The following is a 13,624-nucleotide window of genomic DNA, read 5'->3' on the forward strand; positions in this document are numbered from 1 at the left end:
CTACCAATTTTGTTCCCAAATCCGACCAAAATCGTGTACAACCTACCCAATAAATTTCAATTACAAAAAAGTATTCTGAAAGCATACAATTCATATATTTAAGACTAGATCGCTCTCACCCGCTTCACTGAGTGTATGAAATTTCTACGTGCTACACTAAGTGTAATTTATTTTAATTAAACTCAACTTTCTTAAAATATGGGAAAATCAGGCGACTTTAAATTTTTTAAATATCTTCAATATATTTTCAAACTAAAACTACCTTAAACCTCCTTTAAATCAAGAAGAATTTGATAATTCAAGCATGTGGCAACTCTCCTACATGTAGTTTTGAATGAAAACCCTTATCAAAAACCCTTCGATTGATACCCATATTGTAGTAATTCAATTAAATTTAATTTTTAATCGGGTGGAAACGCTTGTAAGACACCTCAGTAATATTTTAAATGTTCAATCTGAAGGTTTCTTAGCAATATCTCATTTGAAACCCATATATTAGTGTTTTAGATAGCTTGCTTTTAAGCCCTATGTCATCCATTCTTTAATATAATTTTCAAATAAAAAAATTCCCTTAATTCAAGACGAATTTGATTTGTTAAACAGGTGGCAGCCCTCCTCCATGTGAATGGAATTGAATTTATATACATATACATATGGATCTATACAAAGTTCCTGTACTCTATCAAAAATATTTTCTGATATATGATATCCGGTATGTTTATTAAATTTTTAAACGCGTATTTTATTTCTCTCCTATTTTTTAATTAAACATCTTTATTTTAAGTTAGTTTTATTTTTGGCCTTAGATTTGAATGTTTCAAAAGGTAAAGTAGGTATTTTTTCATTTAATTTTTAGGACCTTATTTTTTAAATATATTTTTTATATTATTAAATTTTTCCAAGCTTTAAAAATATTTGTATTTATTTAATTTAATTTTATGTACTATTTTCGTCTGTTTTAATTTTAATTTTTTGTGTTTTTCCTATTTAAATTTCTTTTAATTGCCAGATCTTATTGTTTTAAAAACAAAAAAAAAAAACATTTTATTTTTTTTCTATAATATCTTATTGTTTGAAAAGGAAAGAAATATTTTATTTTATTTCATACAATTACTTAAAACCAATTAATTTTAACATCAACGTTTTAATTTTAGTAATTTTTTTTATTTGATCGCCATATTGGATCCGCCATTTTGAATTTAAAAAAATTTACTTAAGATTCGTAATCGCGACCCCAAACACTCTCGAGTGCCGGGTTTCGAATAAATAAAATCCTTTGAAAAAAAATGGACCGCCATTTTGAATTTCGAAAAACTGACTTCAGATTCCTAATTGGCAACCCCAGAAACCCCCTGGTAACAAGTTCCAACCCATGACAATGCGTAAATCGTTCAGTATCAACGTTTTAGTTTTACTAGTCTCTTTTCGAGAGCATATTTTCGGCCACTAGGCCCATTCTAACTGCCCAAGACAGGTATGTAATTAAGGGAATGTTCCCCAATAATACCAGAGTAATTATATGTAAAAAACAAATTTTTAGCTGCATTCTAACATGTCGAGAAACAACACAAGTTTAACAAGTTGAGAACATCAGCGTTTTTATAAAAAACCGACCAGCGCGACCTATAAGAAAACTTTTTTCAAAGTAAAAAAACACGTTTCTCTTTTTTATCACAAATAAAAATAATTTGAGGTAGCATTTATGAATTTCCAAAAAAAAAAATTTTTTGAACCACTCTAATACATATATATATATATATTTATTTTAAAGGGTAATACATTTTTATTTTGTATGTATGTTACCGCATAGCTTTGGACCACGGAAACCGATTTCTATAATTTTTCAAAGAAAAGTTGGTATCTCAGAGGTAGTATGGGACCCACTGATTTAGTTTAACGGCAATTTTAAATTTTTATATGAGAACTGAAGTCGGTTTTGTTTTTTGCTTAAAATTATTTGTTTTATTTCATCTAATTTTTAGGATCGTATGGTATATTAATTAATTTTAGTTTTTCATCTTTATTTAATCTTCAGATTTTGTTTTAAAAATAATTTTTTTTTTTTAATTTCACTTAATTTAAAGTACTATTTTCTTCTTTATTGATTACATTTTTTTCTAATTTACTTTTCTTTTAATTTTAAGATTTTTTTAAAGGAAAAGAAAACTTGTACTTAATTTAATTTTTATTAATATGTTTTATTTATTTTTGCTTTATTTTCATTTATTTCTTTATTTACATTTGTTTATTCATTACTTTTTATTGTTGTAAAAAGGAAAATATGTCTGAGTTATTCCACGCCTATACGCAGGCGACTCTGCCCAAAAATGGCGGAGACTTATAATTATTTTTAGGAGTTGTAAAGAATTTTTTTTTTTAATGTGGAATCGAAAGTTATGTGGCGCTTATAAAAAGTTCCCAGAAAATTATCATATGAATCGCTTAATCAAATCCAGATAAGCGACAAAAACCATAACAAATGACCCTACCCTATCGGAAACACAAACAACTAAAAATAAATCACTACATATATTTGTTTTTCGAGTTGCTAAATCTGAAGTCAGATTGGAAAAATTCTAAATGGCTGATCCAATATGGCGGCCAAAAAAAAATTAAAATCGATTAGATTCGCCTAAAACTTTACAATCGGGGGATCTTAAGATCGCTGACTACGAATCTGAAATCGGATTTGAAATATTCAAAATAGCGGATCCATATTGGGCTGTAAGAATAAAAATTAAGCAATTAATTTTTCTTAAAATTTTAGACATTTAAATTTTTTGTTAATAAATCGAGTAAAAGGCCTGAAATTTTAAGAAAAAGCGATTGCATAGTTTTTAATCATACCGCCCCTTGGGTCTACAATTTATCACGGAAGAGTTAAATTAAAGGTACGTACATACATGGCGTATGAGTAACGTTCTCAGAAAGACATATGCCAGAATTGCCCTGCAAATTTGAGCTCCTGGTTATCGCAAAGAAGCTGCAGATGAGTTAGCCAGGGAGGGATCAAGCATTGGATCCCATTACCTATCGGAACTATGTATATACAGAGAAATCGTTCTCCAATGTCACGGCAGCACACTGCCGTATATCTAAATTCATGTGGCCGGTGTACAATCCTAATAAAATATACAACTTTTTAATACATCTCCAAACTGACGTTCTTCCTTTGCACCCACGCCAGAAAGCTGAGCATCGCCTACAACGGATCCTGTAGAAGTTGCTGGAACGAAAATGGACAAGAGACAGTAGAGCAACTTCTTTGCAAATATCCACCTTTAATGGGTGGCAGGAATACCATATTAGGAGCCTTTGAGTTGACATCGATACAAGATCTGTCTGGTATAAGTCTCCACAACATACTTAACTTTATCAACCACGCTGGCGGGCTTTTAGCAAAGTCACACGCGATTAATGATACGAAAATGGCTACCACTTGTGCGTAAAGTTTTTCGCCATTTAACCTACGCTATACAATTTTTTAAATTCTATTTGTAGTAAAAAATTAAAACCAGGTATTTTACTAACGAGGAGAGATGCCAAGTAGTTTTCGCAAATCCAAATAAAAGACGCAAACCTTTTTTACAATAATTGCAGTTTTGTTTGGCAGGGATTAACCCCGTAGCCGCACTAGTTGGCCCACTAGGAGATGTCGCCTAGAACCACTACCATTACCTCACTTATCACTCACTACATTTTCATATAGTAGAACTCATTGCATGATGCACTTTGAATGAAACAGAATGCACCAATACTATGCAAACCCAATTATAATACTACTACAGCAGCTAGAGAAAATAGGAAAATACCGTTACATACATACATATCTACATGCATATATACGCATTCAACAAATTCTGCAATTACTTTCGGCTCAACATTTCTTCTTCTTCTACATACTTTTCTCTCCCTACTTTTCTCTCATATTTCATTTACACATCGGCTGTTAGTAAGTCAGAAAAACGAAATCAGTTCAATATTTTTCTTTGAATATTCAATCCAATTCAATTTGAATTTGCATACCAAATCGAAAAAAAAACTTCACTATACCGAACGAATATCTTTCAGTGCTCTTTCCAGATTGAATTCTTTGCACAATATTTGCTCATTTCTCATACATAGAAAGTAGTATATTTGCAGCAGTGAACAGCACATTGCAATCCAGTGAATTTGGCATTTGCAGAATTTTGCAAGCAAACACAAGTACATACATTCATATTTGTATGCAAACACAATGTATACACTTTCGCCTTTAAGCCTTGCCTAATCTCTTTTAATTGAAATGCATCGTTTTTGTTCGCCTACATACATAGATTCCACTCTTGTTTTTGATGTATTTTAAGTTTAATATTTTATCTTCAAGAATGGCTGCTATGTATTTTTCTCGTTCGTCCTCCAACTTTTTTTATATTTCATTACTTTCTTTATGCTTAGTAATGTGTATGAATTGCTGTTTGCGAATGTACCGAATATATATGTAGGTACGTGCTAGAGGGCTGCATAAATGGTTTTGAAAGCGCGCTCAAAATATTTGCTTATGTTCGCTATACTTCACTATTGATTCAATAATTTACTAAGCACTAGTACAGTTATTACCATAATTTCGAATACTGTATATTTTTTGACAAAAGAGTGCTAAATCGTTAAGTAAATAAATTAAAAAAAAATCGTATTATATTTTTAACACACATAAAAGTGAATAAATATAAATGATATCGCAGCAAACATATATGCATTTTAGTAGAGTTGCCACCAGCCGAAAAATTAAATTGAATTAACGAGACAGTAGCCCCAAAAATATTTCAACACGTTTACAAAATTTAAAAGATGTTAGGGAAAATTTAATATCAACAAATATTTTGATAGAGTTGCCAACTGTCTGAAAATTAAAATGAATTAAACAAAAAATTTGTTAACAAAAAGTTATTCTAAATACTATATATCCTTAGGGCAAATTAATTAACCTTTCATAAAATTATAGAATAATTTTAAAAAATTTGGAATAGAACTTATATTTTAACAGAGCTGTCACTTATTTAAAAAAATGTATGATAAATTGGGCAATATTGTTATAATTTTTTTTATCCAAATACATTTTTAATCGAATTGCCAAATGTCAAAAAAGTTATTATAAATACACATTTTATTAGAGTTTCCAACTCTCTTAAAATTGAAATGAGCTTATGATTACCAACTATAAAATATGCTTAATTAATTCATCAGTCAGAAAGTCATAAAAAAAACTTAAGAAAATTGAAATAAAGCGTATATTTTAACAGAGTCGCCACCCGTTAAAAGAGTTTTTTTTTTTTAAGTTTGCAATATTGTTAACTAATATATTTTTTAACTTTATTCCAAATGCAGAGTTGCCAAGTGTCAAAAAATCAAAAAGAAATATGTAAATATAATTGAATTCAAGCTAGAGAGAGAACGAAAGAAAGGTTATTTTAAAATTTTGTAATCAAACAGACATACCCACAGTGTTATCCTGAGTTTCGCCTCAAAGCAAATTCATCAGAAATTTTTCCATCCACCCATAGTGAATACGTACGATAGGCGGAAAGAGAAAAGTGAAGGATTTCGGGCGAAATGAAACTCATGATAAGGCTGATAGTGAAAAAATCGTCACACCACTTTTTAATGACAGCATTAGAATTGCCTTTCATTGTAGGCTATAATTCCTGCATAAGGATTATTTTCAAGATTTCCTCCGGATTTTGTCGGGATTATTCGTGTTTTACTCTTCCGAACTTTTTTAAATAACTTGAGGCATTTTTTGCGTTTCGTTTTTTAACTTAGTTGAATTTTCGTGTTATATTTATTGGTTTCGAGATTTTTGGGTAGCTTCGAGATTTTTGCGATTACTTCGGAATTTTCGGATTTCTCGGGATTATTTCGGGATGCTCAGGACTATATGAGATTTAAGCACTATTTTGGTATTTTCGTGGCTAATCCGGGAGTTCAAGGAAATTTTTCAGTGTTTTCGGTACTATATGGGATTTTTCGAAACGAGATGAGTAAAGTGTTGAAAGATAAACAAATTAAAAGTCTTCCCAATTTCAATTCTAGATGATCCAACTAAAAAAAAAAAACCAAAAAAAGCTTTATGAAAAATCCTTACGATATTAAAGAATTAAAAAAATACCCAAAAGTCTTAAAAATTAGACAAAAGTGTCATTAGATATGTAGAGTCAGAAAAATCACGGGATACTTGAAAAGATTATATAACTTCTGCAAAATCTATAGAGCGGAAACACCAAAAACACTGTAAGCACGCTAAAATTACAAACAAAAACAAAAAAACGAGACACATAAACTTATTTTTGGTACGTAGTTTATACAGAATACCATTCTTCTAGATCAGGTAATTTTCTCAAGACATTTTCATTTTATGTTTGCATTGCTAATGAAAAAATGCTCAAACTTTAACATTGGAAAATCTTGCTCATATACCAAGTTAGAATAACTACTTAGCAGAAGTACGACAGTGTTTGATGGCGAGTGATTAGTGAATTTCACTTCATTACTTTTCATGTTCATTTGCTATGTTATTTACATCCTTTACTAACTATTTTTAGTGTGCAAATAGCCAACAGGCAAAGTGAAATCATTTAAGCAGCTCTCTACTCAGTACGTGCCTACATAAGTTTAATGTCAGCGCCTTTGTGAAAGGCGTAAAATTTTGCAATTAAAATCAGATCAATCGAAATAAGCGCAATCGATTTGATTTTTTGTTCGCAAAAAAAAGCNAGCACTTAACCACTTTAGCATTGTACATATGTATGTAAGTTAATGTCAAAGTGCACTCGCACAATTGCTAAATTTTGCATTCATAGTGAAGAGATGAATGAGTGTAATTAAAATTCAACTCATTTACCTAATATAAACGAGAAAAAAACTAATGTGCATGGCAATATTAACTGTGCAAAAATAAACTGTGCGCTAGTTTGTGCAACACAAATGGGACTGAAGTGGAATAAAACGATATGACATTGGGAAAGAAAGGTTGCTTTGAAACAAATTTAATGCGGTGAAGGATTCGTTAGCTAAAAAATTTTCGGGAAAGTGCATACGGGGGGAAGTGCATGTCACGAATCTAGAAGAAAAATTCGGTCTTATATTGAGTAAGAGCTGCCGACTGGACAGCACCAAACCGGTGAAACTCCAATCTCTTAGCTCTCCAGAAAGAGGTCAAACAACTTTTTAGCAGTGCAAAACGAACTAAGTACTGGGACGATTACTCTTCAACGCAAACAATTTTAGGAAATCCCGTGAAGGCATTTCCTCCAACCGGGGGGTAGCCTCACTTTACAGGTGTTAAACCACCACACAGAGGAGGACAGTCTATCTGGCAAGAAGAACTGGATTTTCTAGCCTTGATGCAAAATCTTTTCCTCCCATGAGCTAAACATCTTCATCCTAAAGGCGATAGAGAAAATTCTGGGCAACCCAAAAGTTCTACGACCCCAACGTCAATGCTGTTACACTATGAGCAATGACCTATTCCAATTACCGGCTACCAAACGGCACGAACTCTATAGGACAAGCTAGTGCTCTGTGCACTTTTAGATACTCAAAGTAACATTCGATCTATAAAGAAAGGACTGTAGTCGTCCCTATTTGCAGATGGAACGAAACCATGCAAGGAACCAGAGAAAATCAAAACCCGATTTCTCATCTCCCAACTGAACAAGGACGATTAACATAGAAACATTTCGAGAAATGGTTCCAGAACGAACTAAATATCAAATCAGCCTAGAACCAAAAGGTTTTTCACATATGGCTAAAGAGCTGTCGATAGTGGCGATATGTGGCTAAGGCCAAAATATATATTCCTACGGGGAACTACCGTACCATCCTTCAGAGTTTGTACCATCAGTATAAGCTGAGGTAGTAGATGAACTGATCAGCAAGCTGATAAGCCCCGAAAGAACAAACACAGCGCATGCATTGAAATCAATGTACTAAATTTACTCTTTCAGCTCAGCTACAAACTTTTTGTGCACGAAAGGCCTTATGACTGCTGATGTAAAGGGTATTTAACTCGGTTGAAAATCGTCTCCGTTTTCGGCGGGACTGCCCCAGATTTAAGAGCTATGTCCTGGTCCCAGTACAATACTTGCCGAGACGAAAAATTTCTCGTTTTTGGCAAGCAAAAAAATGTAGAACTTCTTAGAAGTAAAATGTGTGTCTTCAAAGAGTATGTAAATATTTGTTCGATATTTTTTTGGAGAATTCTGAGATCCAGCAACACGTGTTATTACCTTAACACTGGCATTGTGTTAAACTAAAATGCCAAGTTGTATGCAAATTTATTGAATTTTCCTGAGTTTTGGACGAAGTTAAGGGATTTGTTATGTACTTTGTTGTGGTAAATATGAAAAATATTTTAACAAGAAATTCGCGGAAAAGTTTTAAGCAAAAAATTTTACGTACATTGTGAAAAACTCCCTGTTCCAATAATTTAGTGTGAAATTTATAATTTGGTGTGATTTTTATTTAAATTTTAGTAATGTTATCATTAAGGCTTCGTTTTATGAAAATTTTTGTATATGAAATGTTAATTTTTCGTTTTTTTTTGGGGGTTATTTACTTATACAAATTATATTAAACCATTTTATTGAGCTTTAGGCCGTTAATAATGAAAATTTTTGCGGAAAAACAGTAGTACATTGTAAGTTATAGCTGCTATTTCGGAAATCACCACGTCTCAGACTTCTTCAACCGCCATGACTGGTATATGAACCAGCGACTTTGGGTTACAAAGCCAATGGTCTACCCACCGTGCTAAGTTCGCCAGCTCGCCACGAAATTATTGTTGCTTTTTCCACTTCCGGTTTAAAAGTATAAAAATGTATGTCCAGTTTTTGAGATTACCAAAATACCTTTCAAATGACCAAAATGTAAATGAATAAATTATGAAAACTTGATGTCCAGGTTTTAAACTACCAAAAGTTTATGTAAGCTTTCAAAGGACCTAAAATTTATGTCCAGTTTATAAATTATNAAAAAAAAAAAAATTCCCAGTTTTTAAATTACCAAAAATGTATGTATATTAATTTTTCCAATGGTCAAAATTGTTTGCTCAGTTTAAAATTATGAAAAATGTATGTCCAGGGTATAAGTTGCCAAAACAAAGATTGTTATTTTAAATTATCACCAATAGTTTTAGGTTCTCTAAATCTACAATTCCAATTTTTGGATTACAAAAAAATTATGTCCAGTTTTCAAATTCACAAAAAATATTTTCAACTTTTTAATGACAACAAAATTTATCACCTAGTTCTCAAATGGCCATAAATTTATGCCCAGTTCTAAAATTGACAAAAATACATTTCCAGTTTTTAAGTTTCCAAGAAATTTGTCATAAAATTTATGTGCAGTTTTTAAGTGACCAAAAAAATAATTTTGTTGTTTATAAATAACTATCAAATTATGTATGGTGTTCAAATTATCAAAAATGTGTGCCAGTTTTTAAATGTTTAAGAAATATTTGCATAGTTTTTAAATTGCCTAAAAAATTGTCCAGTTTTCAAGCTGCTCGAAAATTATGCCTTGTTTTAAAATTACCAAAGATTTGTGTCCAGTATTTAAATGACTAAAATGATAAGTCTAGTATTTAAATGACCAACAACTTATGCCCATGTTTCGAATTGCCAAAAAAAAAATATGTACATACATTTTTGGAATTTTGGAACATTTGCTCTTTTATTGCACTTACTTGATATGAATGTTATTTCGCTCAGCATTATCCATCGCGCTGCAAAGTACAAATGTATTTGTAAATATTTTCCCAGACGATGATGCAATTTGATTGTCACATCTCGTGCATGATCCAGCACCGTATCGGGCATATAAGAAAATTGCACCGGTTCGCCGGCATATTGACGTCCGCCAATGCTGAAGAAGACCTTGGCGTGCACAAAAACCTGCAAGCAAATTAAGTTATGGAGATCAGCAAATGTTTGATAAAAAGAAAGAAATAAAATCACTTCACAATTGACAATTGAAAGATTTTTTAGTGAAGTAAAAAACTCCATCCCATTCAGTAATGTAGGCCTTTTTAATTCTTCACTCGACTAGTATTTATGTGTCAGAAGCCTCTGCCGATGATATTAGACAAAACCTTCACGCATCTCTCATGATCTTCTGCTGCAGGTGGTGGCTGAATTTTGATTATGTTTTTAATGGGACAGGAATTCATGAAACTGGCAACTAACTATCGGTGAATTTCGTCGACCTTTGCGCATATGTCTGTACACTGTCTGGTCTAAACTAACTAAATAGTTTGCAGAGATAATTTGGGAGGTGGCTTTTGCTCAAAGGAGTGTCGGTGTTTGGCATACACGACGCAAAACCCGCACAAAAGTTGCATGCCTCTTAACTTGGAGCACTATGTGACTTAGTGTAAAGGTCGTGTACACTAAGCCATTCCGAAGTGCAGTATTTCGACAGGCATGTAATCAAATGCTTTGTAAGTTGCCAACACGTTTTTTTGCCTTTTAACCAAGTACTTCCGGCAGAATATGCGGAAGCTTCATTGCGTCTCTGGTGCTGATTACTCTTGTATATGCTAAGAATGAGAGCGAGCTGCCGTAAGTAAATCCTACGATTTTCGGGTAATAGACCATAACAAGTCATAACTCATCGATGTCGCGCTTCTTGCAGTAAATAATTGGGGATGGAATAATCATTAACTCTTCACATTTGATATCACCAATTCTTTTGGCTTGCGTCATTAACGAGCAACTGCTAGCATATGGGATCAGAGAAACTCCCCTCTTGAACAAAAGTAGTGAGAAGAAAACCGTGTAAAATCAACCATCTCCTCTACCCTTACCAGACCTGTTGTCCGTAGGGCATTTTATTTTTGAAACGGGGCTATGAAGCCATCTAGGACAAAGTACATATGTAGTTATTCTTCTCTGACAGCAAAATTGGTTCTTGCTCAGATGCCATGTATTATCTGAGGTTGCCTTCTCTGTGCTTTCGTTAAGCTAAACAAGCTTCAACATTTCTACTAAACCTCTAGAATTATTTTAATATTTTTTAATGCCTGATTTTATCAAATTTTATTGCAACAATTTGCTAAAAGAGGTTTTAAGTTTTGTTTTGATACCTAGATTTGCGACATGGCTGCATTCCGCGTTACGAAGGAGAACATATGACATACACAGTTTATTTACATACGTAATTATTTCCAATTTTCAACATAAAAATGTTCTTATAAAATGCACCTTCAATGAAGCACTTGAAAAGGGCGATGGGCAATCGGAAATTCGACAGCCTATCGCTTATCAATATGCTTGCACATATGTATGTACATATGTATATCAACAGAGGTTAAGCTCGTATATAGGGTTGCCAGATTTTTTTGGCGCGAAATCAGTACATTCGACTTTTCCAAGCTATAAAAATCAGTACTTTTCAGTACACTTTTATTCCAAGCAGAATTATGAACGTTAGTAGCAGATAATACTTTAACACGCCAGAGTACTTATTTTTAATAATGTCTTGGTATATAAATGAAATGTTCTTCACAAAACATAAAAATGTTATTCTTTTTAGTATGAGTATGCACATTAACATGTAGTATGAAATACCTTTATAATATCATCACAGGAGCCAATAAATTATTTTATATATATGAAATTTTTTAATAGCAATAATAAGATCATTTCCACTTTCAGTGTTTAAATAGTCAGAGAACTCTAAACATTATATTTTAAAATTACTTTTAATTTGAAGTTCATTTTCTAAAATTTGAATCGGTTTCTCTCTTTTTGCCAGGAAGCAAACTTTATACTTAAGTAAGTTCCTCTCAGCTGCTTCGTTTAAACGTGGTATTGAAAAAAACAAAATTACATATTTATTCAAACTGTGGAAAGATACCTCTATTTAAGGACTGCATCCGTATTGCCTCATGGATTAAATTACTTTTTTCAACTGCGCAAAAACTTTGAAATTGAGNCTAAGGACTGCATCCGTATTGTCTCATGGATTAAATTACTTTTTTCAACTGCGCAAAAACTTTGAAATTGAGTACGTCTGGCAACCGTACTCGTATAATAATAACGGGTGATATAGTATGTATGTATGTATGTATGTATATTTATTAGTCAGGCACGAGTCAGCAAGATCAGTCGATCAAAAATCAATCATCGAAATACAGATAATTAAATATGGTTGATAAAATGGACAAGAAATATATTGTAGGAAATTACTCTTTATAAAAGGGGTACAAATACTACTTATATGTATGTATTAATACATCATATATGTATGGCACTAAGTTTGTGTGATAGAAGTCTGTAAGTTATGCATAAATATGTCAGTCCTTTGAGAGCTTGATATGGCGCGGAGTTTACAGAAATGAGAAAAAGTACGTACTCGCATGTATGTAATACATATGTATGTATGTATGTATGTACGTCTGTAGTGACAGGATTGTAGCGCTTATTTAGTTTTCTGTACAGTACTCGTATAATTGTTTTTTACTGTTTGCCTACCTTTCAGTTCTTTGAAATGGGCTAATCAAAATACATACATATGTACATACATAAATATGTTTCACGTAATTTGCACATTCATATATATACCTAGAGATAGCTACATACATACCGCATATGTATATTTTCTTTGGTTATTCTATCATTCGTGTACAAATAAAAATTGTTGAAAAAAGATAATAATAAAAGTACAAAGCATAAAGCATGTAATTGCTTTGAGATCCCTTTGGATAAGCAATAGCTAAACATACAATTATTTATGGAATTTAGGCCACGCGCGTTCAAGCTAAGCGCAAAGTAAAATCAATAAATGGCAACCACTGTTGTTTATTATTCGCTGACAGGAGGTACTACTTAATAATTTGTGTTGTCCTTAGTTTTGTGCCGTTTGGGAGCGAGGTAAAGTGAGAAGGCGTAAAACTTCGCGTGCACTGGGTTTGGGTCTCGCCACGTTAAATCCCCGCGCAAAGAAAAGAAAAAAAAAAACAGCCTCGGATGAAAGCTAGATTCTTCAACATCTCGCACAACTGCGCCCATGCCTCGACGGCAGAGAAGGATGAGGCGTCCAAGGATCTCTTCTTCGTGCTTGGCGATTTTAAGCCAAGGTGGGCAAGGAAGCGATCTTCGGAACCACCGTCGGAAAATTCAGCCTCCACGACGAAACGTCCGATAACGGACTGAGGCTGATCGACTTCGACGGTGCTCGAAGCATGGTAATATGTAGTACTAGGTTCCAGCATAAGAACATCCCCCAAGCTACATGGCTGTTTCCAGATCGAAAAACGAGAAACCAAATCGATCATGTTGTGATAGACGGAAGGCATGCTTCAAGCGTTTTGGACGTACGTACACTCCGAGGGTCAAACATCGACTCGGACCACTATCTTGTTGTAGCCAAGATACGCACCCGCCTCTGTGCAGCAAAAAATGTGCGCCCAACAATGNGATTTTAAGCCAGGGTGGGCAAGGAAGCGATCTTCGGAACCACCGTCGGAAAATTCAGCCTCCACGACGAAACGTCCGATAACGGACTGAGGCTGATCGACTTCGACGGTGCTCGAAGCATGGTAATATGTAGTACTAGGTTCCAGCATAAGAACATCCCCCAAGCT

At 33.1% G+C, this 13,624-nt stretch overlaps 1 protein-coding gene across 1 annotated transcript in view; it reads right to left on the reverse strand.

The window, feature by feature from the left end:
• The window catches only part of LOC108363730 (epithelial discoidin domain-containing receptor 1-like), a 115,853-nt gene that overhangs the window by 11,846 nt on the left and 90,383 nt on the right, over window positions 1–13,624 (reverse strand). The window contains exon 7 of the mRNA XM_017617181.1: window positions 9,725–9,932. Within this exon, the coding sequence (XP_017472670.1) occupies window positions 9,725–9,932 (208 nt within the window). The remainder of the gene's footprint in view (window positions 1–9,724; window positions 9,933–13,624) is intronic.

Source organism: Rhagoletis zephyria, unplaced genomic scaffold (genome assembly GCF_001687245.7).
Source record: "Rhagoletis zephyria isolate East Lansing unplaced genomic scaffold, Rhagoletis_zephyria_1.1 Rzeph_scaffold_01353, whole genome shotgun sequence".
NCBI classification, from domain to species: Eukaryota; Metazoa; Arthropoda; class Insecta; order Diptera; family Tephritidae; genus Rhagoletis; species Rhagoletis zephyria.